The sequence below is a fragment of the Leptosomus discolor genome, chromosome 6 (assembly GCF_034619465.1).
Source record: "Leptosomus discolor isolate bLepDis1 chromosome 6, bLepDis1.hap2, whole genome shotgun sequence".
In the NCBI taxonomy this organism is placed as follows: Eukaryota; Metazoa; Chordata; class Aves; order Leptosomiformes; family Leptosomidae; genus Leptosomus; species Leptosomus discolor.
This window is the reverse complement of record NC_141396.1, coordinates 65,878,687-65,903,343: the sequence shown is the minus strand read 5'-3', so window position 1 is coordinate 65,903,343 and position 24,657 is coordinate 65,878,687. Positions and strand designations below refer to the sequence as shown.

Sequence of the window (24,657 nt, the reverse complement as noted above, 5' to 3'; positions counted from 1 at the left end):
CCAGGCCAGCAGTGGCTCTGCCTGCCAGGCCAGCAGCACCTCTGCCGGGATCACTGGGGCGTCTTTGTCGTCTTAACTTCCACTTGGGTCCCTCGAGGTTTTCCCAGCAGCGCTGCTAAGTTGTTTTCGGTTCTTCCCAAACATCTTTGATAATAGCTGGGCAACAACAAGTGTTTCACAAACCAAATACTATGGATTTGGGGGCTTTGTTTTGGCTGTGGTGTTCAACCAGAAGTTCCAGTATCCGCTTCAGTTTTGTAAAGTAGGTATTTTTGCAAGTCTCTCCTGAGACCAAGAGCGATGATCTGAGGTAGTGACAATTTCTGAAGAACATTTATCCATTTGTGGCTGGGTGTTTCTGCTTGTGAGTGATGATGAGTTCTGGGTGTTTCTGCTCGTGAGTGATGATGAGTTCTGGTCAGTGGTGATTTTTGGTTTCACCTGCACTGTTGGAATGCATTGGATGAATGTTCTGGATGTGTTCTTAACATACCTGGGTGTTAAGATATCGTAGTGGAAGGACCAGTTATTTATTGTGATGGTTGTAGATACATACTGATGAGCTTGCATTTTGGTATATTCTGGATTTTCTTCAGTACCTGTTGGTCTATGGGAAGCTGTTTCTGAAGTTGAGGTGGAGAATGGAAGAATTTTTACACTTTCCAGTGAAAAGGGCTGTGTGAAACACTCAGAAAAGTTAGTAAAAGTTTTCCATGATTCTGTTCCCCTAAAGATAGGAACATGTGCATGTGAACATACAGACTAATCATAAAGCACCTCCCCTGTCCAAATTAAATATCCAGGGCATTAATGCAATAGTCATTTGGTTCCTGGTGGTGTAAACCATGATGAGAACCTTACAAGAAGGGGAAGCAGTGCTGTTACGGAGTGGGCAATGATATTGACAGTCCTGTTCGAAAGGGGTGGGCCTTTCTGAAGGAATTTCGGTTAGAAATGGTTACCGGAGTTGGTAACCCATCCACAGCTATTTCCAAATCTGTCTTGGGTGTGCGCCTGAAAGGTTGTAGTGAAAGTACTGGAAGCCTGCTGTGGATGGGGTTAATTACTTATGAGTGTGTTTTAACCTCAGCTTTTATATGTTGCTAAGGATTCTTGCTTGTTTTCCCTCTCTCTTTTATTCTAGTTTCTCCTTCTGGCTTTGAGAGCGTTGCTCTTGAAGAAGAGGATCTGAACGGCAAGCTGATGAACGAAGACATACGTATCCATAGCTGGCCTTGTTCTTACTACTTGGACACCAGCAAACAATGGGTCTCTGGCAGACTCTCACTGACTCCTGTTGCCATCAAATTTACAGCTGACAAGACTGGGGAGCTTTTGGTCAACTTCCACCTTTCTAGTGTCAGTGAAATCAAGAAGGAATCTTCAAATTTAATCTTCAGCTCCCTTACCATCTTGGAGAGGAACACCAAGCATTGGTTCAGTTCTCTGCAACCCAACCGAAATGTGGTGTTCAACATCCTCGAGCACTTCTGGAGGGAGCAGTTGCTGTCAAGCCAAGGTGCAGGGGCAGAAGCAGCAGCTTTGGAGTCAACAAAGGGAAAAGAACTGACCGGTTTATTGACTGGATCGCAGAAACGACTGGAGGACACGGCCAAAGTGCTGCATTACCAGGGCGAGCAGTTTGATAACATCATGAGAGGACTCAACAAGATCGAAGGGGATATGGATGTAGCAGACAGGTACGGTACTGTGGCATCCTCTGAGCTAAGCGCTGGTTGTGGGATTGTGTTGTTTAGGCCTGAAATTTGTGGGGCAGATCCACAGAGGACGTTTTGGAAACTGAACTGGTGACTTGCACTGCAAGTTTAAGCCCGTGATGGTCTTCTGTGGATCTAGTTCTTGTTGTAAGATGTTTCTGCATTTCTGTCCTCCCTCCTGTGTGACCTTTTTCACCCTGGTGAAGTTGCTTCTATATGTACGCCTGTCCTCTGTCCTTCAAATGACTTTTCAAGCCCTTGCAAGTTTCGGCTACAACTGACAGAAATGGTAGACATCTCCAAAATAGTAACCACCTGTAAGTGTTGAGAGAATTGGCAACTAGTTGGGGGAAAGAGATGCAAATTAGTATCCCCACTGAAGGACAAGGTATGGCATTGACATTTTTATTAGATGTCATAGAATATGTGTAAAGGAAGAGCACTGGCAGTTGGGTTTGGTTAATTTTGCCAGTCCTGGACCAGCCTGTTTTGCTGTTCCACACCAAACACAACCACAGTTCTGCTTTTCAAAGGACATTTGCAATATGGCAGGTGGGCTGCTGGCGTGGAGACAGTTTCCTAGAGTTATCAGGAGGCAGCTGCCAATTAATCTTTAGTTCAAGTAGATCGTACACCTTATTCTGTGCTGCTTTTTGCATACAAAGTGTGTGCAGTTGAGGGCTTTATCTTTGCCTTTTCCTTCCTACTCCCAGCTACACACAGCAGTGGGGCTTGGGTCTGTGGTGCGGATGTCGTCAGGCCAATGGCTGCAGAAACAGCGCTCCCTTATCTGTGCTGTAAAACTGCACTGCTGTTCACCTTACCTGGAATACTCCCTGCCTTTAAGTCTGGCTGGAATAAATACATTTTGAGGTCAAAATGGACGGTGTTGAGCAACACTGAACTGCTGAGCTTTGTCTGCAGAGTGGGGTGGTGCAAGAACTGGAGAGCCAGTCCTAGGCTATTTGAGGTAATCTCCATCAGGCACTTAAGCCAGTGTATTAAAAAAAGAAATGGCCACCAAGTGCTGCCTGTAGACGTCTGAAATAAGAGATTTGAAGCACATTTGAGATGTTGCTTAACTCCAGCTGTTGCAGGACTCAATGTGAATACTAAATAGTCTGTGTCTTGATCAGAGCATGACGACTTTGCTATTTAATGATCAGCATTCAAAGTGGGTTGTTCTCTGCCATTCTGTATGCTGCAGGCTGGATTTGATAGCAGTCCAAAACAGACGGTGAGGTTACGAGTAATATTGTAATGTTTGAAGATACATAGCTCTGAGTGTCTTCGTAGAGGCTCTGACACCTGCATGAAGAAACAAACGCAATAAAGTTCAAACTAGTTATTTTTGGAAGCAGCATCTGTTTTCAGACGGATATCATGTCTAAAAGAAAGTGTTGATTTCACAGTGATTCTGGTGATATTCTCCATACCCTTTAATGAAGAGCCAAGATAACTGAAAGCTTCAGCAATAGCTTTTAAAGTTCTGTAGCAATAAACAATGAGTAGAAAAATAAATACCTGCTCATTGTTTTTGGAAGAGAGTTTTGTTTTGGGTTAAGATGCACTGGGAGGTATTGTTTGTCCTCATGAATGTGAAGAGCTAGATGCTTTGATTTAAAAATGGAAAAATAAGGGAAGGCATTGACCAAATGTTAGCTGAGACTCCATTTTATCTACAGTGTGAAGAGTTTGGCCAGCTTGTTTCGAGGCTAAAATGCAGCCCAGAAGCCATTAACAAAACTCTGTTTTAATTGCAGTGTGCTTTTTGAGGAGTTCTAACAGCTTTCTAGCATGGTTTGTGGGTGTCTGTGGGTGTTTTCTCATAAAGCTGCTTCCCTCCCCACCCCACCCAAAGTCTTCTCTTAAGCTGATGGCATCTTTCTTCGTGTCCCTGACCAATGTAGAAGGTGGGGAAGACTGTGATAGAAGCTCACTTAATTGTTATATATATATATATATATATATAAAAATAAAAAATTCAGACTATTAACACAGGTAAATATGCTAATGTCTATTAAGGCCTTTAGATTCTTGCTTTCTTTAGAAACTTGATGAGAAGTAGCTGCATGGATCATGTCCTGCAGGACTATTTTGCCTGTGCAGCCGATTTTGTGCAGGAGGAAACTTTGGCAACAAACTTTTGTGTCCGCTAGGTCAAGGTGACGTGAGCAACACCAGTTTGGTGGTGGTATCTTTCATAAAAGAAACCAGGCCCCGTTATCTACTTCCGTATGTTTAAAACTTTGATTAACTTTATCTTGCCTGTATGTGTGGGCTCTTTTGGATTATTAATTCGGTCCTTGTGTGTGCCTGGGTGTATACAGCTGTTTTCAGCGGACCTGGGTGCAGATAAGCAGAGCCGAGTCTGACGTGCTAGCAGATGTTCAAAGACCAAAAATAAACAGAAAGCCAGATTGGCTGGTTCCTTTTTAATATATTGCTGTTAGAGGACAAGGTCCTCTGCTTGCAAATTTTCGTTTGTGTATAAGGACCGGCCATCTAGTTTGTTGATACAGAGGGGTGACTCCTCCGTGGAAGGCCAGGGAAGTTGGCTGGAGCCTTTGTTAGGGCTGTGCAGCAGGAAAATCTGGACTGTAAATCACACATCCCACAGCCAGGATGTCAGTCCCTGGAGAAAGAGGGGAGGGGATGGACAGAGGGATAAAGGGATAAAAATTAAGGCTCAAAGCTATCCAGAATGAGTTAGCACAATGTCAGCGGAGGCTTAGACTTGTCACATCGCAGCTGCTTTTCAGGAAGGGAACACACGTGCTTTTGTCGTGGCGCATGTGATGAAGCAAACCCGCGTCGTGGTAGGAATTCGGTGACTTTGCATGGGTTAGGACACAGCCATCGGCTGCCGTTGCCCTGAGGTGCCTTGTTGTGACCTTTTCATACAGCAAGAGGACAGAAAAGGCGCTTTGCGTTCTGTAGAGGCGGCGTCAGGTCGTTTGTTTCTGCGTAGTGACAGGAGGCAAGGTTAGAGCACGGCTTGTAATTTGGGAGATGATGTCTGCTAGCAGAGCCCGGGGCCTTTGCAGTCATTCTCTGTGCTGAACTTCAGTTGAACCTCATCGTTTCAGGCTTCAGCCCTAAATCTATGATACTGTGCCATTCCAAATTCTGTTATTGTAGGACTTTGTTACATCTCCTATGCTCTGGTGTCCCATCCCCCCCCCCCCCCCCCCCCCCTTTTTTAAGAAGCTTCACAGCATTTTCAGAGGGCAGCAGAGAGCTCCAGACCCATTACTCATGTGGCGTGCTGTCTGCATAAAGATCTGATGTTCATGCTTCAGCTGGGAGTAGATTCTTGGAACAATTCATTCTGCCTCTGCTATCCATGAAGTCAATGGTTGACTCCCAATATTATTTTTCTGCTCTTCCAGCAGATGAAGTTTTGAAGCTGGTGCAGAACTTTGATGGCTGGTAAACAAAGCGTGTTCAGTTGGAGCTTCCCCTTTCAGATTAGACGGTGTCTGCAGCCAAATTAAACAGGATTTTAAATTTGCAAAGTCTTCTCTGGACACACTGATTCTCTCACGGAAAACAAATCATTACAAAAAAGTATCTTGAGAGCAGCTGCTGTGGTGCGTATTTTATCAGGCAGTACCTTCCTAGAGTCGACTTAAAAGCAAATTAAATCAAGCTGGCTCTCCAAAACAGCAATGAAGAAGTAGCACTTTGTATTTTGGTCTGATAAGGCTTGCATCTCTGGGATTTAAGTCAGTAAACAGTGTTTCAGTAAAGATTTTATTGTGGTCTGGCTTCATTAGAAACGTCTACTACAACTGGCATGCGAGTGGCACATGCCTAGTCCCTGGATGGTCCTTAGGGATATTTGTGGAGTGTGGGGACACACAATTTTGATCTGGATTGAACTTCCTGAGAGGTTTTTTTTTGTTGTTGGTTTAAACATAACCCCTTAACCTTCCTTTAGTTAATTGAGAATCCGTTTGTGCCTCCAGAGGTGGCTTTGCTGCTCAGTGACTGACGGGTGGGCTGAGAAACCTCCGTTTGGATCATCCTGATGAGGCTGGTTGCCTGCGGACTGGTTTGGTCTGTGGGTTGCTCCCAGCCAGCTCACCGCTGTTCTCCAGTGGGGACTGGGTAGGGTGGTTTGAGCAGTGGGTGCATCCCAGTGGCTTGATTTGCCTCTTCTTCTGCCTGCCTGTAGCTGGAGGTGAGCCATTTCAGCTCCGATGCGAGGTGGGTACTGGAGGCTACTGGTGGGTGAGACAGGAGGTGGCTGGTTGCACCGTGGGAGGGAGGTGACTCCATATCCCTACGGGGTTACTGTTGACTGTGTGGGGTGATGTAATTGGCCCCAAAATTTCTTTCCAGCCACTGAAGCTGAGGCATCCTGACATACAGCATCCTCTGCTCACAGGATGGGTTTGGGTGACGGGCAGGGGATGAGAAGAGAGTGGGAGAAACGGGGTGTCGTAGGTGTTGACTGTGGCTCTGCCTCCTGACTGGACCTGGAGGGCGATGCTAACCGATAGGCAGCACAGGACATGGAAAATCAAACCAAAACCACCCACCTTTCCTCTCTTTCCCCTATTTTTGATGGAAAGAGTACCGGGGAGGCTTAGACCCAAAATGCTCTGTGATCATGATCCTTTCTTGGGATAGGACCCCAGCAAAGGGCAACGGGCTATGCTGATGGAAAATACAACAGAAGGATCGTGTCCTCCATGTCGTTGGTTCTTCCTGACAGCGTGTTACATCTTTCATGCCTGCAGCTGAGAAACGTGTGTGCCTGCTTGGGTGCAGCTTCGTAGAAAGAGGGGGCTTGGCTCCCCGTGTTATTTCTGGGTGTTCAGCGGAGCAGTTGCTTGATTCCTCCGTAAAGTAGGTTCCTGTTACCTTTAAGCTAAGACACCAGTTTGACAGCAAGGAGGCCCGTCTCCTTCAGGAACTACGCCCACCCTGACGGTGAGGCAGATGCTGGATGCCAGTGGGCACTCTCGACTGGGCTGTTCAGCCTCAGCCTTGGGCTCTTAGTGTTTGGTCTGGCAATGAGAATTTGGGAGTCGGGGCAAAGCAAAAGGTGTCGTCGGACTGCGGGGCTGAGGTATAAAGGAGTAGAAAAAGGCAGTGGTGGCGATGGCCAAGTGTGGAAACATTGAGGTAAAAGGCAGTGTGAGCTGGAGAACGGATGGGTGTAAATTGGCCTGAATAAATCCAGTTGGAAGTTGGATTTCTCACATCAGAACAGCGAGATTCTGGGACCACTTTCCAAGGTGTTAGCAAATGAAGAAAAGCTGCTTTTTGAAAACGGATGGATCCTGGTAAGCTGTGAATAGCTTTGAGGAGCGAACTACCAGAGGGCTGGATTCAGTCTTAAGAAATCTCTGTGTCTGCGGTAATTTGCTTTGAACTGGTGGGGTAGCGCGACCCTCCTGCTGGCTTTCACTCTCCTAACACTCTCTTTTCTCCGCTAGGTTGTTGACTGAGCTCGAATCTCCTTCTTGGTGGCCGTTTAGCAGCAAGCTCTGGAAAGCGCCGTTGGAAAGCAAGCCAAAGGAAACCGCCACAGTTTCCGATTCGAAGAACCAGGAAGGAATCATAATTAGAATTCCAGTTATTATCACCCACAGAACAGACTCAAATGTCAAGCCAGGAAAACTCACGCTCTTTGCTTCTGGCCTGGAAATCAGTGACTGCAATTCTCAGGTCATTCACCGGTTTGAATCCAAGGAGGTAGATGATATCAGAGTTCACACGCCCTATGAAATCAGTGTCCGTCAGAGATTTATTGGGAAGCCCGACACCTCGTACCGGCTCTTGTCAGCAAAGATGCCAGAAGCAATCCCCATCTTGGAGATGCAGTTTAGCAAGAAGATACAGTTTTTAGAAGATGCCCTAGGATTTGTGGGTGCCAGGAAGTCTCCTCAAGTAGATTTGGGGACCTCCATTTGGCAAGCAGGTATGTGACGGACAAAGCGCTCCATCTGTAAGCAGTAACGCTCGCACCGGACGTTTCCAAGCGGTTTTCGAACTCGGCATAGTGTAATAATATTTATTATCATAATTAAATCCTCTTCCCCCTGCCCCAACGATGAGACCACACTGATAAAATGCAAGAAATAACTGCTGGGGGACTTGAGACCCTCTTGGCAAGAGGGAGAGGGTAGAGATGACAGAATTACGTGGCCCTGTTTTAGTCAAGTCGAATTTCCTTTCTCCCAACTGCATCAGCAAAACCTGGGGCTGTAGATGCTGAAGCTGAGTGTCCCTCAGGAGCCTGACAGCTGGAACATGTCGAGCCCTCTTTAGCGTTGTGCTCTGAGCTGGTGTTGTCACTAACTCCACCCCACTTTCTGAAGGGATTAGCTTAATTGGAGTTGCAGTGGCTGTGTTTTCACTACAGTGTCATTCTTTTTTCTAGTGCTCACCCATTCAATGTTGTGCCGCTCTGTGGGGAAGCATCATTAGAAATCCATTCTTCCCTCCTGACTGCGTGCTTCAGAGTCCTCTGTCATTGTTTTTCCTTTAGCAGTTCGTAGCTGGGAGCATATTTATATTAAACCTGTGGTTCAGTTAATTGTAGAAAGTTCAAAACAAATTTCCAGTCCAGCAAGTTTTTAAATAACATATGGGATAAACATGATGTTCGTTTTCATATCCTAAAAAATACAATTTTGTTATTTGAGAAGTTCAAGTGTTTGGATTTAGGAGATTTTAGGTCTCAGCTTAGGGGAATGCATAGTTTAATCATTTTAAGAAAACACAGCGCAGACTGAAACCCATTCACAACAATAAGAATGACATTCCTTACTGCTGTTCCTTCTTCTAAAATTCCAGGGAGGAGGGAGGGGGGGATGATTTTTGTTTGGTTTTTGTAGTCCAACCCTGGATTCGTTTGGAGAGCTGGTGAGTTTTTGTCTGTTAGGAATTTACTTCTGTCAACATGCCTGAGTCCTCTTTTTTTTTTTTTCCTAATTGTTAGTGAGAAAAGAGCAAATCGGTGGATGGATTTATTGCCAGTATATTAAAAAGAAGTAGAAAAATGATACGAGCAAACAATAGAGGAACCTATTTCTGTGCACCAAGCTAAAACTGGACTTCAGCAGGGAGGATCATGTCCTCTTGTTGACGAGTCGTCAAGGGCCATAGCTTGGAAAAGCTTGTTAATTTTTAAGGAAGTAAGTCTTGGGCATCTGGCACTAAAATGTCAGCACAACAACTTAGAGGAAAAACAACCTGCTGGTTTCTTAAGCACTGAGTTATTCCAGCAAATTGGTGTTCAGTTCCTGATGGTCTTAAGGCTGGTTACATAAAATAATTGGTTATACAGCCCTAGTGTGCTTAATTTCCCACTGCTCTGCTCTGTTTGCATCTGAGTCAGTGAGTCAAGGATATTGCTCTCCTACCCCCACCTGCATTGGGACTGTTTAATTTGGAAATGTCAGTAAAGAAAACTGGAGGTTATGGAAATCCTGACTTCTCCAGCTCCACCAAAAAACCCCTTGTTTGTTCCTTCCCCGGAGTCTGTCGCCGCCTGGGTCCTGTCGCAAGGTGGCACTCACGGACTGTGGTTTAACCACTCGGGTTTTTTCCATGGCTGCTCACAGGGTGGAAATACTGATTTTTTTTTTTAATTTTTATTTTTTGCCCTCTAAAAGCAAGGGGGGGGGAAAAGTCTGTGCTGTGCATGCCTGCCTCTGCGTGCACCTAAAATATATGGTGTGTATTTTCAGATAGTGAATGTTGATTCAGAGACTTAGAGGAGAACTACCCTTGCAGCAGAGCTACCTCTGTCTGGGTGAACTGGCTTGTAGCGTTCTTTGCCCTCAGTGGTGCAGCTCAGATGTGAACATTTCCACAACTATCCTAGTCCCATCTGGGTCCTGTCTGTTTGGGCTAGTCCTGCCTTCAAGCTGCATATTGCAGATTTGTGTAAGTCAATACAGAAAACCCCTCCTCTTTCCTAAGACTTTTGGCTTGGTTCCACCTAGAAGAGGAATTTGTGAAGAGTTTTAGACGCACCAGATTATCTGAAAGTATTTTTAGCTGCTTTGCCTGTCGTTTCTGACTGTATTTTTTTGGGCCGAGTCGCGCGGGTGTTTAAATGCTCAGGACAGAGCAGTGAGGTTTGTTTTGTGACAGAGGTTCTTCTGTGCTGGATCAAGCCAGTGCTTTCCTCGCCAATAATGTCCTCGATAATGGCTGATAACAGGGTTATCAGGATTAAAAAGCACAAGAAATCCTACAGTGAGGCTGCAGTATGACAACCTAGGGCTGGGCTCTCTGTCCTGTAGCTGAAGACTGGCACTCAACAGGGTTTTTTTTATCCCTTTTTATCCCAGCTGCTGAATTTTTCCTGCTAACCCCTGTGCCCAAGTGTTCTCATTATGATGAGTTCCCAGCACTTTATTCAGAGGTTTGGTACCTTCTCATCCTCAGCGTGATGGCAGCGAGTCTCACAGTCCAACCGGGTGTAACACGGATGGAACAAAATCGCTTTTCAAATGTTTCTGCCTTTCTGGTCGATTCTCTCTCTTTTTTTTTTAAACTAGAAAATTGCTGGGAAATGCCAGAACTCCTTCCTCATCCCGTTCTCTTTGTGTGCTTTTGTCATGTCCCCTTCCTGTTCTTGCCCTCAGCGAGATTAATGGAGTAAAATGGGTAGATTTCTTTCTTTAATGAAATAATTAGCATATGATGAGGCTTGGCTGATAAGAAACACAAAGAATCTCGTCTGGCTATTTGCTGCCGTAGGAGGGTCTGTCGTTCCCTCCCCACTTTGTCCTCTGAGGGAGACCACAGCATTAATTTACCATAAGCAGCGTTTTTTCAGTGCCTGGTTCTTAGCCCCTCCGTGTACAAGGAGCATTTACACGGGGGAACCCTGGCACAGTGAATGACTTGCTTGTCTTCAATCTTGACGGTGTCTGAGTCCAGTGACTCTCAGGCTGATAACCGAATAATTTCAGGGATTATGAGTGTGCAGTAATTACTTGAGAGGGATTTAGAGTTTGGTACTTCTGGTTTAGCTTTTGTCTCCCTTTTCACGGGGAAGTAACGCTCCCCGAAGCGGTCGGGTGTACCCCGTCTGTTGGCCGGCCAGCTGGGCACCAGCTCTTCAACCTGGCAGTGAGCTCTGGTCCCTGCTGGGCTTTCTGCCCCGATGTGCATCAGAGCTGCTGTTGTTGCCCTGGGATGGGGGCAGGCCGTGTGCTCACGGGTCACAGCAGCAGCAGCAGCGTTCGCGTCCTTCTCGGTACCTCTTTAAGAGGGAGAAGCTTCGGAGACGTTTGAAGCACCTCGAGGAGCCAAGATGTGTGTCTCGGGTGTTTAGCACCCATCTGCATCAGAAATAACAACCTTTCCTTGCAGCACGTCCCTGCTACCCTTCTGGGTAGTATCAGATACCGCAATAAGAGCTGATGCTTTAAATAAAGGACAGGTGACATGTGACACGAGGGATTGCGTCCCCGCTGCTTAGCTGGGGGTGGCCGTTAGCGTCAGTGTTGCCCTTCTCTTTCTTGACTCTTGGGCTCTGTCTCCCTGATCCGTCGCTTTTCAATTCTTTAATTAAAAAGATGAAAGCCAGAAGAGGCAGCGGGTGGAGAACCCTCGCGGGTCGGGAGCGTGCTGCTGCTGCTTGGCGCTCTGGTCCGATGAATCCCCGCAGCCCCCAATGAATCTGTTCTCCAAGTGCTGCCTTTGACTTACTAAAGTCACCTCTCGGCAGCCTGGTCACCTCCAGGTTGGGTGTCGGACAAAAATCCAGCTCGAATCCTTTGTAGAAGATCAGAGCTGAACAGGCAGCGTGAGGTTAGGCCTCTCTGAGTGCGCTTGTTGCCTCACAAACTGCTGTGGAGCAAAGCGGAGGTCAAACCCAGTTTGATGCTAGCCCTAGTCCTCCCCGTGGGTACAGGAGGTGGCAGTCTGACCGTGGGAATCTCTCTTGCAGCCACAGGACTCCTGGGAGGAGTGGTGCAGCCCAGCTCTCCGGTGGGAGGCAGAGAAGGGATGGACAACGACCAGGTTCAGCTGCAGAAGCAAGAGAAGGTCTCTCAGGAAGAAGCAGAAGAGCTTAAACAGGTATAAGTTGGGATAATTTTTGTTTCCCTCCCTCATGTTCCTTAATAACACACGTTTCCATCATCAGAAACATTGTCCTTAACAAGATATTCCTCTACCTAAATTTAAATGGGTGTATTTTAAATGTTAGTTGATCGAGCCTGTGATTAAAATACATTTATATAATATATAAATTTATATATTTATATTTGTTTTTAACTATTTTGAACAAAACAAGGATTATCAGCAAAATATATGAAGTGATAAGACTATAACCCAAGGGAAATCCTTAACGTTAACCTGTTTTTTTTTGGTGAAGATTAAGCAGCTTAACGATTAAATAATTTTCAGCTTTTTTGTGTTTTCCCTATGCAATCTTATCCTTTTTGGTAAGGAGTCGCAGTTCTGTTTCAGAAACATCCGCAAAGGTGAACAAAGCGCTTTAGAAACGGGGAGAGAACTTGTCGTTAGGAAAAAAGCACGCAGCCCAGCAAATTAATAAAGGGCAAACAGGTTGGAGATTTTACTAGAAAAAAACAATATTTAAAGTAATCCAGTTTGATATTGTTCCTCCAAATGGCTCTTCAAGGAATTTCTCTCATAGCTGATGTCCAGAACTTCTAGTGAAGAATCCCTCTTTGTAGTATGTGGTTGATCTGGAACAGTGGACTAACAAAAAAACCCACAAAGGAGTATGGTTTTAGTGGTTTTTCTGTTAAAATAGGTTTACTGGTGATGATCACAGCCGCATCAGGGGGTGTGGTTGAAGATGAAACTTTATTTATTTTATTTTTTTTCCCCTCAAGCATCACATTCTTTTTGGTATTCCACCTGTAGCTTGGTGATACCGTCACGTGAAGTCTTGGCGAGTTCTGTTGCCTCTGAGCCAAGCCTGAGTGCGTTTGAGAGTCGCAAAGCACGTGGGTAGTGACTTGAGTGGCTAAACATGAAAACTTCTTGGGGGGGAAAAAAAATCTATTTGTTAAGATTAACCAAAAGACAATTGGGTAAGTGAGAGTTTAGCCTTTGAAGAAGGTTCGTTTCAGAACTTTCTGAAATTCTCTGTGCTGGATGGAGGACTAGAGACAGTGTGAAGTGGTCAATGTTATTTAAAACAAAACAAAACACTTTTGAGATGAACTAGAGCTCAACAGACAATTCTGTTATTTATTTATGCTCACCAAGCTAAGAGGTTTTAAGCCAGCTAATGGTTTGGGGTGAGGTTGCAGGGAGAAGGTCTGAACGCCATGAATTGGGCTGTTTTTTTTTCACAATAATTGCTGAGCACCTCTTCCCTGAGAGTCAGGCCTCTTGAATCATCATTCCAGCCATTAATAATTTGAAGGTATATGCTGTAATTCCTATAAAACTCCTTTTCCTTACTAGGAGTCACTGCATAAATACCAAAACTTGATTCTGTAACCAACATATAATCAAGATCTTTCGACTGAAATATCTTATTTGGGCTTTTTCAGAACCAAAATGGACTATTCATTTAATCATTCTCGCTTCTTCTCACCTTTTAAAGAGCTTATCTCCACGATGTCTCATTTTATCAAAACCCAAGCATTTTCTGAAGCAGCGTTGAGCTTTTGGAATGTTTTAAGGGAGGGCATTTCTCAATGGTGGTTGTGCAGGTAGCAGCAACCTGTTAGTCATGCGTGAACACGCTTTGTCCAGCTGTTGTGTGTTCAGAAGGGCTCGTTGTTCCTTCCTTAAAGGTCAGCTTTTCAGCACCGAAACTCTGACTTGCAGCCAAACCCCAAAAAAGCTAAATAGGGTGTGTCTGAAGAGTTGGTGGTCATGGACCACCTCTTGAAGACACATTTTGCTCCACCTCGCAAAAAAAAAGGACTCTCTAGGAATTGCATCCCCAGGGCCAGTTCCTGGCAGTTGAACACCAACCTTTGGTGCTCGATACTATCGAAGCAGTTGGCTGTGACTGGAGGAGCCGGTTTGGGAGTTGGCATCTCCCAACAAGTCCTGTGAACTGGGAATGAAGCCTCTCAGCTGGTGCAGACTGCTGTCCCTCCAGCTGCTCCCAGGGGTTGTCCAAGCGCTGCTTTTGCTTTTTCTCGTCGCTCTAAAGCGCAAAGCGGAGTGAAACAGCTCGGGGTCTTCTGGTTCTGTGAGAAGGGAACGTGGTGAGGTTTAGAGGGGGAGCGTAGAGACGTGGAAGTGAAGGAAAAGCATGATTGAAGGGGGAGTTCCTACCAGTGAGAGCGCTGTGGGAGTTGGGGGTGTGTTAATGGGGTTTGAGGGCAGCGGCGTGGTAAAAGCCGTACGAAACCTTTTGGGTACTGAACCCCTGGAAGCCCTGAGGTGAAGTTGAAACTACATCTGAGCAGGACCTTCAGTGCTTACCTAAGGTGTGTCAAGGCTTTATCTGAGGTTGTAATATTTGCTGCATTCAGTCATTTTATAGTTGAGAAGCAGGTTAAGTCCATAAACAGAAAGCAGGGCAGGGAACCAGGCGCTGTGTCTCACTTCCAGCTCTGTGACCTTAGGCAGACAGTGACGAGCTCGGCTGTAGGGTGCTCCTTGCTGAGGTGGAGCCTGCTGCTTTGTCCTTTATTTTTTTTTTCTCCAAACATCTCATCCCTGAGCAGTACGTATAGTCTCATAGTTGTTTTGGCCTGCAGCAGCATGCAGGTGCTCCCAGTGAGCTTCTTGGCCCTGCTTCAGTTCAGCTCCCACGGGGGGAAGGAGCAGGATGATGGTTCATCACATTAGCAAAGCGTTTGGAGAGTGAATGGGGGAAAAGTTACGAGTGCAAAGCACTCACGTGCATTGAAGACAGCGATACTTGCGGCATCAGGCTTCCACGAACGGATTAAAGGTATCTGAGGTCCTTATGTCGATGACCGCAGCGTTTCTCTGAGCAGTTTCCCCTCTTGAGGGTTATGATCTTTTATTCTTTGATCATCTGTAGTGCAAGCAGCCAAAACCAAACAAAAACCAGAACAAAACAAAATCACAAAGATTTTGAGAAGAGCTCGGCTCTGTCCCCCTCCTTGCTTGTGGTGTGGGTAAGTCCAGCAGAACTTTTGAAGCTGGAGAAGTCAGAGGAGTTTGTGATGAACGGCCAACTAGTAGTTGCTCTTCCCTCAAAAACGTAAGTACTTGCAGCAGTAACAAGAGATGTTTTGCAACAGGGATTGTTGAATGATACTTAAATTCCTTCCGCTAGAGCTGGAAGCCCTGAGGATCTGCAGTTGTGACTTGAGTGCTTGAGTCAAGGACCTCACCAGGACTTCACGAAGGGACATTTATGTTTAAAAAAAAAAACCCCACAGAGTTCGTGGCGGTGCGAGCTGTGCTGTGGAGATGGAGAAAGAAGCCTACGAAGTTCCTGTGGTCTCTGGCTGAGCCTCTGCCTACCGCCTCGCTGGGGCTGACATAACGGCACCGAGTGTGGGAGGGGAGTAGGATAATATTAGCTTAAGGGCTGTGGTTGAGGGGGGGAAATTCACTACATTTGAATTTATTTTGCCAAACCAGTGCTTTCTAATTTCTGCAACTGTTTCTGCCAAAAAACTGTTGCCCTGGTATCTACTGTCTGCAGATCCCGTACGCCATGAAGACAGAGGTTGTGTTAAAGCAGTTAATTCTGTAATATCTAGGAAAAAACACATCCCGGTGCGTGGCTTTGTGATGTTTGCTTCCTCGATGTCTTCTTGGGTCTAGAAGGTTCCATTTCAGTCCTTTGCTACTTTCAGAGCGTCTTCAATGTTTGTTTACCCTTTTATCATGCCCTCATCTCAGGAAATCCCAACCGTTAGGTCAGAGAAAAAGCTTTTTTGTTGAGGAACTGTTCATTCCAAGTGCTAAATACCAAATTTGCTCGTAGAGTGGCCTCGTTTCGTGGCCTATAGCGATCATCAGACACCTGATCTTAACAGACTCGTGTAGTGACCATGCCCCAGCTTTATTTTTTGGAGAGAGGCCTGAGGTCTCGTGGCTAATGCTCTGTATGTGCTTGTGTGTAACTTAAGTATTTAATGGTACCAAAATAAAAGGTGGTAGTTAAGCCTGTGGAGCTGTTGATTATTTTTTTCCAGACAAGTTTGTTAGTGGCACCAGGAGTGTTTAATACTACCTGAGAAAGTAAATAAAGTCCAAGAAGAAATAATGGGAGAAATCAGCCACTAGGAATGAGATAGTACACAGTGACCTTTCCATGCTGTCTGAATAGCCGCTGGCTCAGAAGAGCTGGTGCTTTAAAGTTTGTCTGCTTTGGGGTGCTTCAAATGCAAGGACCCTGCTGTCCCTGTCAAACTTGCCTGTTCCAGTGTTTTCTCTGCTCAGGAGTTTTGTGCCTCAAGAGACAACCTGATTTTCCAGAGCAGGCAGAAGCACTTTTGCTAGTGGCTGGCGCAGAGCTTGGCTCTTCCTACAGCAAACGCAACCCTGGATCAGGCAGGACGAAGGTCTGCGCTTCGCATAGCTACAGGCAAGTGCTGATAGCGGTGGTCCCGAATGGGAAACTTGTTGAAGCAACATAAATCCGTAGATTTCCTTGATTTTTTTTGTTACAACAAGTTGCACTTGTCTCATGAGGCGTTGACGGATGTCCTCTAGTAAATTGTGTTGCGGTCGTTTAAGATGTTCCTGCTCTCTGCTGTCTCCCTGCCCTTTTCCAGGTGCAGCCAGGAGAGGATGTGGCCAGGCCTCTTCATCTTTTCAGTGCAAGATCACTTAATCCCCGTTGTGGGTTTGAGCTTATATTGGGACTATGAATTAGAGTATTTTAGGTGTTGTCGCCCGTTCTTGCTGCCCACCTGCAATATGTTCAACACGGAAGTGAAGCGGCGTCTTAAATCACGACAAGTTATCGCTGTCGAAACGCCTGTTTGCGCCCTAGTTCAGCGTGCGGCAAATGAACTTTCCTTGTTTCCTCATACCAGGGGGATTTGGCTGCCTTCGAGAGCCATTTCTGGTCGTATGCGCTCTGCTTTAACCTTCAGACCTCAGTGGCGCGGGGATAATGGAGTGGATCGCGGGGAGGATTCCGGGGAGTTCAGACTCCGGTTGGCAGTACTCCCCGCGCAACGACACTTTGTGTAGCCCAGTTTTACTGCTGGGTTCTCAGTGTATTGAGATGGCAGATCTTCTATCACAAGCTTGAGGTAAATTGGGTGTGATGATGGCACCTCGGGACCCAAAACCAAACTGTGGTCTCCGTGGTAAGATCTTTAGGCTACAATCTCTGGACAGTGCCTGATGCTGTGAGTTTAGGTCTTCAGGTGGTGTGGCAGAATGACAGGGCCGAGTGCTGAGCAGGTTGACAGGCTTGGAGTCCCCTCCCATTGTCCCTTTCTGTCTGTGGTGACTGTCTCCAGCTCAGCTGCTTGCTCGGCTCTCACAGGAGCCCCAGCAGAGAGGAGTGGGCAGCTCCTGAACTCCTCTTTGAGCGAGTAGGTGAAACAGAGCGGATGAACCATGACCCAAACTGCTCTGCATTGTCTAGGTCCTCGTAGTCTGTGGAAGAACTGGGGTACGTTGCTTGGATGGACACCTCTTCTCCCAGCGAGGCCTAAGTCTGCTGTAGTTGAACGCTTGGCACAGGGTGGATTTGGAGAGCAGCGGCAAATTTGCTTCCTTGTTTGTTTTCTTACAGCGAGAATTCTGCGCGTGGGAATATTGGGGAACTTGCCTGAAGTGGCACAGAAAACCCGTGGCAGGGCCACGAGGATAAATCAAGTTTTCCAAATTATAATCCGGTGGCATAAATCCGAGGCTGTCTCAACAGGGCACCGACTGGTGCCTGAGGAAATGTGCCTTGAAAATGCGTCTTTGATGGGCTCGTACCTGCTGTTTGGCTTTGTGCGACAGATAGAGTTTCACGCTGAGTTTTCGTGTCTTGGTTCGCCGTCCAAATTACGCGCTGGCATCGAAGGCGCTGCTGCTCTGAGCAGCTGACAGAAGTGGAGCAGTGATAACTAGACATCTTGCCATCATTTGGCTTTGCAAAACCAGTGACCGGCTTTGGCCAGACTTCAGATTCCAGTAACTCTTGCCAGCAAGCTCTGTGGCCTGTGCTGGAAAAGGATCTTTAACTATTTCAGGTCCCCTTGGGTTGAGTGGCGGCCCTCAGCTTGAGGGTCAAAGATGCTGACAGACAAAGGGTTAAGGGGTTTATTACCAGACTCTTAGGGAAAGAGAATTAACAGATGAAAGTGAGCCGCTTGCCTTTTATTTTTGTGTGTGAGTAACCACATCGTCATCGCCCGCTGCGTTTCAGGGCAGAGCCTAATTGGCAGGTGAACCGAGCAGAGCCCTGTAGCCGACTTGAGCTTCCATTTTACTGCTCTCGTGTTCTGAAAGCTTTTCTGTTCCCAACAATTGTGTCTTTTTTCTGTATTTTAAATGTTGTGTCCTCTAATGAATGCGAAGCCTATCAAAAGTAATCTGGTTTGCCACCAAAAATAAACCGTTTCTCAGGGCAAGCCCGGTCCTTTTTCGGCACAGGTTTGATTTTTTCAAATAAATTGGTGCCTCGTAGAGAGGTGGGGAAGGAGGAATGTCCCTGCTTCCTTTCTGCACCCTCTCGTGCCAGCCCCTGCTTGGAGGCTTGCGCTGCGTGTCACCACATCCACCTTCTGTCCTCCCCTCCGTGGATTCCACAACCTGAGGTGTGCTGGGCGAGGGCACGGCTCAGGAAAGCTGAACTGACCTCAGGGCCAGGGCTGCGTGGTGCTAAACCTCCAAAAGCCCGTGCCTTGCTGCGGCAGGAGGCGGGGGTGTTGGATGGCCAGCGGGACCATCCTGGAGCGAGCGTCAAGCCGTGATCTAGAAAGCATTGGCAGCTGCTGCTGCTTCTGTGCTGCTGTGCTGGAAAACACATTTTGGGATGCTCTTTGATAAAACTTTTTAGTAAACTTGCTGAAAGAAATGGCAGCAGGGACCATCTTTAAATCATCCGCAAAGGACGAAGCGCATGTCTTTCACTGCCGGCCTTTAGGCTATACTGGAGGAGGGAGGTCTCTCCTCTTTTAAACTAGTACAAAGAATTAAAAGTTTGTTGGGGTGGAGGCTGAAACCCTGTAATGTTCTCTCAGCTGAGCGTTGAAGCTGGCCCTGCTCTTAGTTGGGTGGAGCGGAGGAGAAGACCTCCAGAGGTCGTTTCTGATCTTCATTATACTGTGACTATGAATGGCAGGAGTCATTTCGTGTAGCCCTGGCTACTGTAAAAATGTGTGTGTGTTTGTAGGTATAAAATAAATGCAGAAGAAGCTCAAAGGAAAGACTGAGGGAGAGTCAGCTCTGAACTTCTCATTTCCAAATAGCAAAGTTACTTCCTCAGGAGAGGCCAGACCTCATTTCAGACCCGTGTCCTGAATCTCACACACGTGATAGATCTGATCGTGTCATTTTTCTTTTTGGTGCCTATCCCACACACATCTACCACCTCCAGTTTGGGGGGATTCAGCCTCGCTTTCCTGTTACAGTGGAAGAACTTGAAGTGATACAAACAGAGCAGGTTTTAGCTTGTAGTTTTGGTGAGAACAGAAAAAGGTAGGTTAAGCTTGATCCATGGTTTGTTTTGTATTTTTTCCTTCGGCAGCCAAATTTCAAACCCAGTTATTCACGCAGCCGTATTTCTAGCTGCTTTTAATTTATGGAAAGAGCTGAGCAATATTTTACAAGATAAATCTCACTACTGAGGCTGACATCCAGCTTTAGCCAAAGCATTTTCTCTGCGTAAAATTCCCCTGCCATTCCAGCTAGATTTGCTATTCCTTGCTGCTTTTCTCAACCCGGTAAGAGCCATAGCTGCAAACCAAGGGGCTGCTGTGGAATTCAGCCCCGCGTGCACGTGAAGGGGCCGCTGATGTTTCCCAGCAGCTTTCTGGGGGCTGATTGTGCATCTTCTAAAAGGAAAACAAGAAAACAGCATTTGCCAGTTGTTATTAAAAAAAAAAAAAAAAAAAAGATTAAACATGTATAGCGTAAAATTCTTTTCCCCTAATTTACCAAAAGCTACAGATTTATTTTATTACACAGGCTGCAGTGCTGGTGGCTTCGGTAGCATTACCTGGGTGCTCGCGTACCACAGCGGGGGATGTTGCGGGATAGCGCTGGGATAATTTGCTTTCTTGGAGACTGTTTTTGCGGCGGGTTGGGTGACGCGCTGTTGTGAAGCAGGCAGGGTGAGGATATCGCGGGGATGGCTGAGGAAGCGGATCGTGGTGGCCAGCAGAGACAGCCCCTTTATGGTCTGAAGTGACCCAGAAGCCGCATTTCCAGTCAGTATGAGACGCTGCTTCCCCATCTCCCTCGGATGCATCCGAGGGAAGGCAGCTGAGAGCTTGTCTGTCAGGCAGGTGCTTTCAGTTCGTGCAACCAGGCTTGTGAAGGGAGTAGCCACAAGAGGGAAGAAGAGGCAGTGCTGTAACTCGTGGACTGCTGCTAAAAGGAGCCGGTGTTAGAGGGTAAGGAATCAAGACAGATTTTTTTTTCTTGTGTTGTTTGGATCTCTGCTCTTGGGCTCGGTTGTGTGAACTGATGAAAATTAAAGTTGAGTAGGACCCGTAAGTCATCCTGATGGATGTTTCCAAGCCTTGAGAATGCGCCAGCCTGGCGTTCTCCTTCCCCTGCAGAGGCTTCTGCTCTGTTTGCACCAGGATCTGTCGGCTTTTTCGGACAACAGGGTCTCCTTGCAGTCTTGGGGTAGCTCAGGGTGTTTGCTTACAGTCCCACGTACGAACAGTCATTTGCTAAGTGCAGTGTGAGCTGGTTGACCTGTAATACAACGCTTGCAGCCTGGAATAGAGCTGTAGCCAGTGCATCTGCTGTTTCTCATCTCAGGTACAGCCTGAGCCTCTTGGCCGCCTTGACGTCCCCTCGTACCTCTCCAGTCCTTGAAAATTATGTATTTGGTTGCCCAGGTCTCACTTTCTCCCTTCTGCTCCGTCCAGTGACACTTCTTTCTTTAGTGGGTTGTAGTAAAACAACATTTTCTGTCCTTTGACCTGGGCCCTGCCTAACCTTGCTATGCCTTCAGCCATGTTTGCACCAGCCGTGCTCTCTGACTCGACCACACCTCAGGAGAAGCCTCTGCTCTAACACGAGGATAAACCAAGGAGGTAATAACTGAGCCAGCAAAAAGCTGTTGTTTACATTGATTTTTTTTTAATTCTAGTTTACAAACCCCTCCCCCATAACCCTAACTTTTCAGATTCGATGTTTCTGGTCTTTAGTTCATGGTTTAGTTTTTCTCAGTCACAGCAAGATCAGCGTCTCTTCACCAACGCTTTTCAGGGCAGGCTCCAGCCAATGCTTCGGTCGTGGAGAGCGGTGAAATACCGAATTCCCGTGGGTCTGTCGCGTTTCCCAAAGAACTGGCTGAAAGCTCTCACTCTTTTCTTCTGACAGATACTCAAGAAGCTGAAGGGCCTTGCCTTGGAGACGGAAGCTGAGCTGGAGAGACAGGACGAAGCCCTCGATTCCATCGCTACCTCCGTGGACCGCGCGACGCTGACTATCGCCAAGCAGAACCGCAGGATAAAGAAGCTCACGTAGCGCCTGCCGGAGCCGGTGGGGACGGTATCGTGAGGAAGAGGAGGGCTGGGGAACTGTATTTTTCAAGACTGTTTCTTTACCGGACACTTGGATTGCGTGGGAGGTGTTTGCAATGTTGTCTGGAATACGAGGCTGCTGTGGTTGAGTTCCTGAGGGTTTTGGAAACGTTTCCAGACTTGGGTGATGTTTGAAGGCTGTTTTAGGGTTAAAAAGGCCAAGACTTTTAATGGCAGTGAAAGAATGATAGTGGATTCTTTACTACAGAAAAATCTGTAAATATGAAGGGATGTGATATAATCTGAATCAACTTTTATGTGTTTTTTTACGTTGCTGCTTTTGAAAGTTTTTCTTGTTTTATTACTGCAATGGAGAAGTGAAGGAGAAATGAACTGCATATGAGACTACTTTAGATGATTACAGCCTATTAATTCTCTCTCAAGGTCTGTCTTTAAAATAGTTAATAGCTGAACTAAGGGCCAGGTGTCCCAACTGCAGCCACTGAGGCTTTTTTTTTTTTGTACGTTAACGCTGAGGTGAGCAAAATGATGGTGATAAAACCTTGTGTTCCCTCAGCGAATAGTTTTAATACGTTTCAATCGTGCTTTTAATGTACCCAGAAATTTTATAAGAGTAATGAAGACTTAGTGGCCGTGGCTGTCTGATGCCATGTCTTGGGAAATCAAGAGGAGAAGGTTAGTTAATGTATGTGTATTGCTAGAGACATCTACTTATTGAGCAGATTTGGGGTTTTTTAGTTTGCCATTCGCTGGTGTTTTGCTTACTAAAGTCGCTTACAAAAAGTGTCAAAGGCAAATACGTGCTTCTGCTTCCCCAGAAGGGACTGCTGATCCTCAGTGATCACCTGCACGTTTTCGCGCGTCTCATTTCCCCCCTTTAAACTGCACAAGTAGTGAAGGAGTTGATCTTGGAGCGGAGAAAGTGATTTTCATTGCGGGCGAATTTATTCAGTTCTTGGAGTTCACCGTATCCCTCGCTTGCACAGAGTGGTTTTAGGTTTTTGGTAACCATCTCACGTGGGATGCAGCGGCCTCAGAGCATCGGGAACATAGTGTTCACCTAGCGTGGTCCCTAAATACCGTGATGGATCTGGGCTGCCGCATCTCCGATGGATGTTAGTGGAAGGTCTCTTGTCCCTTTGCTTCTCTGTCCCTCATTTTCCAAGGATCTCCCTACCGTTCACCTCCAGCTCTCTAAATGGGAACCTTGTGAGTTGTGAGGACCATCATGTGGGTTTTGCTCCAGGTTCACAGGCTGAGGGGCCTGTGGTCGGAGCTGTAGACATCCGGGTGACGTTTGATAGTCGTGGTACCTCCGTCTGTCTTGTGGCTTTTATTTGTTTGCACTGACTGACGGTGAAGCGTTTCAAGACTCCTTGTAGACCTGTATTTCTAAAATCAAAGGGAATACTGTCTGTTATTGTCTAATAGGTTTCGTTGAGTTTACAGTTGGCTCCATTGAGACTACAGGAGACCTTTTCCCCTCCTAACTTCATACTGGATAGGAGAGATTCCAGATAATCCAGGTACCTATCGCCTGTGGCAGAGAGCTCACATTTCATCAATTCCTCCAGTTTACCAGCTATTTTAGTTCAAAGTAGCTGTTGTAATATGTCTTTTTTTTTTTTTTAAAAAAAAAGTGGTTTTATATTTAAAAATTCTTCTTGTATTGCTTTCAAATACAACACTTTTGGTGCAATATTTTTAACTAGTGACGCTCTGAACTGTTTATTCCACTGATAGTTGATGTGAAATTTTCCCGTTGCAGAGTAATTCAGCCTGCCTTTTAAAAGAAGGTACAGTAAATCACACAGAGTAGGTTCTTTTCAAGATCTTACTCTACCTTGTTTTGTATTACTTCATATTAGTTTGTTAGTATTGGAGTAAAATGTACTTCTGCACTGTAAGTTCTTAATTTACAGTCCAAGTTGTTACTGGCATGCACTTTACCTACTTGCCTGAATATGGTGATTATGTATACATAAGCTATGTACTGTGAAATCAAATATTGTCTGGGATTCTCTTGTTTGTTTCCAGTTCCCAAATCACTGTTGTTTTACTGTGAAGGGAAGGTATGTTTACACAACTAATTATTTCATGAATTTAACAGTATACTTTGCACAAAACGTATGTTGACTGAACCTGGTGCTGCCGGGGAACGAATCTCTGAGCTGAACGAATCCGAACCAGGATTGCCAAAAAAGTAAATACTAATTACACGTTGTTTAGTTTAGCATCCTGTGTGCCATACTTTTTTTATTGTTGTGGGTTTTAGCACTATCTCTGTTGCATCTGATTCAGTATTTTGTGGTTTGCGTTAGTCCAACACGTTCACGCTGAAGCAAAAAAAAAATAGTAATATTGTCTGTAAGAAGTGACCCGTTCTAGAGCTGTGCACTGGCTGAATTTTGTGTGCTCGGAGGACTTTCAATCTGTAATTTCTTCTTATTAAATATCTTGGAATAGTCATCTTCTCTCTTGTATTCACTTGGCTGAGAAGTTGCAGTAAAAAATATTCTATCCCCCCTCCTTGGCATACTGCGGAACGGAATTTAACGTAGCACTTCTTGTAGGGTTGGGTTTTAGGAGAGGCTTTGTTTCTAATTGAAAAAAGAAAAAGGTGAATGTTAATTGGTGGAATGTCACCAACGTGAATGGCAGCTGGCCTCAGGGGGGCAACGGAGTGGGGGAATGTCGGCACAGCAGATGCGGCGGCTGGTCCTCCGTCCTGGAGACGGCGGCGTAGGAGCTGCTCCGACTCTGAGAGAGTGGACCAAGGACTGCTTGGGCATGTCACGATTTGAACAGCCTCTTGGTACACCAGTATAAAGATTTTACTGTGGTCAAGACTTCTCTTCTTATGGAATAACACAGCTTCTGTTACTGCCAAAGTGCTTAGAGCCTCCTGAGTTCCCTTCTACCTTAAACCCAAGCACCGTTCTTTTCCAAATAATGTTGCAGACCTGGACCAAAACTCCAGGGGGTAAGACGCAGCAGGTCACATGTGCCAAAGAGGATTCTTGTGCTTTGGTCTTCACTGACATAATTGTTGTCTTCATGATGCTGAGAGACGTACTTTTAGGATAAGTTTTGCCTTTTATATACACAGTTTTTTGCGGGTCTTTTACTGCAGTGTGAAAAGTGGGGGGGTTCTCATTAAGAGACATAAGGGAAAACACTAATAAAAGAGTTTCTAACCTAAAAAATAAAGGGGTTTTATTCAGGGAGGCTTTTCAGCTCCTGCAAAGCAGAACTAGGTTGGACTGTATCGCGTGGTGGGTTTCTAACCCGATGTGTGTTCACGGCAGTGATGGGCGAGCCTGCAATGGCTGGAGCTTCAGTGCGTTTCTGCTTGAAGG

At 46.0% G+C, this 24,657-nt stretch overlaps 1 protein-coding gene across 2 annotated transcripts in view; it reads left to right on the top strand.

Moving 5' to 3' along the window:
- The window catches only part of SNAP47 (synaptosome associated protein 47), a 31,282-nt gene extending 7,515 nt beyond the window's left edge, over positions 1 to 23,767 (top strand). The window contains exons 1-5 of one of the 2 annotated variants that reach the window (XM_086466574.1): positions 1,182 to 1,700; positions 7,169 to 7,653; positions 9,839 to 9,862; positions 11,665 to 11,777; positions 21,135 to 23,767. In XM_086466574.1, coding sequence (XP_086322700.1) covers positions 1,204 to 1,700; positions 7,169 to 7,653; positions 9,839 to 9,862; positions 11,665 to 11,777; positions 21,135 to 21,281 — 1,266 coding nt within the window. In that variant the 5' untranslated portion in view covers positions 1,182 to 1,203 and the 3' untranslated portion in view covers positions 21,282 to 23,767. Of the gene's footprint in view, positions 1 to 1,144; positions 1,701 to 7,168; positions 7,654 to 9,838; positions 9,863 to 11,646; positions 11,778 to 21,134 lie in introns of those variants that run through there. The other variant, XM_086466575.1, reaches the window with a different exon arrangement.
- The last annotated feature ends 890 nt before the right edge of the window (positions 23,768 to 24,657 follow it).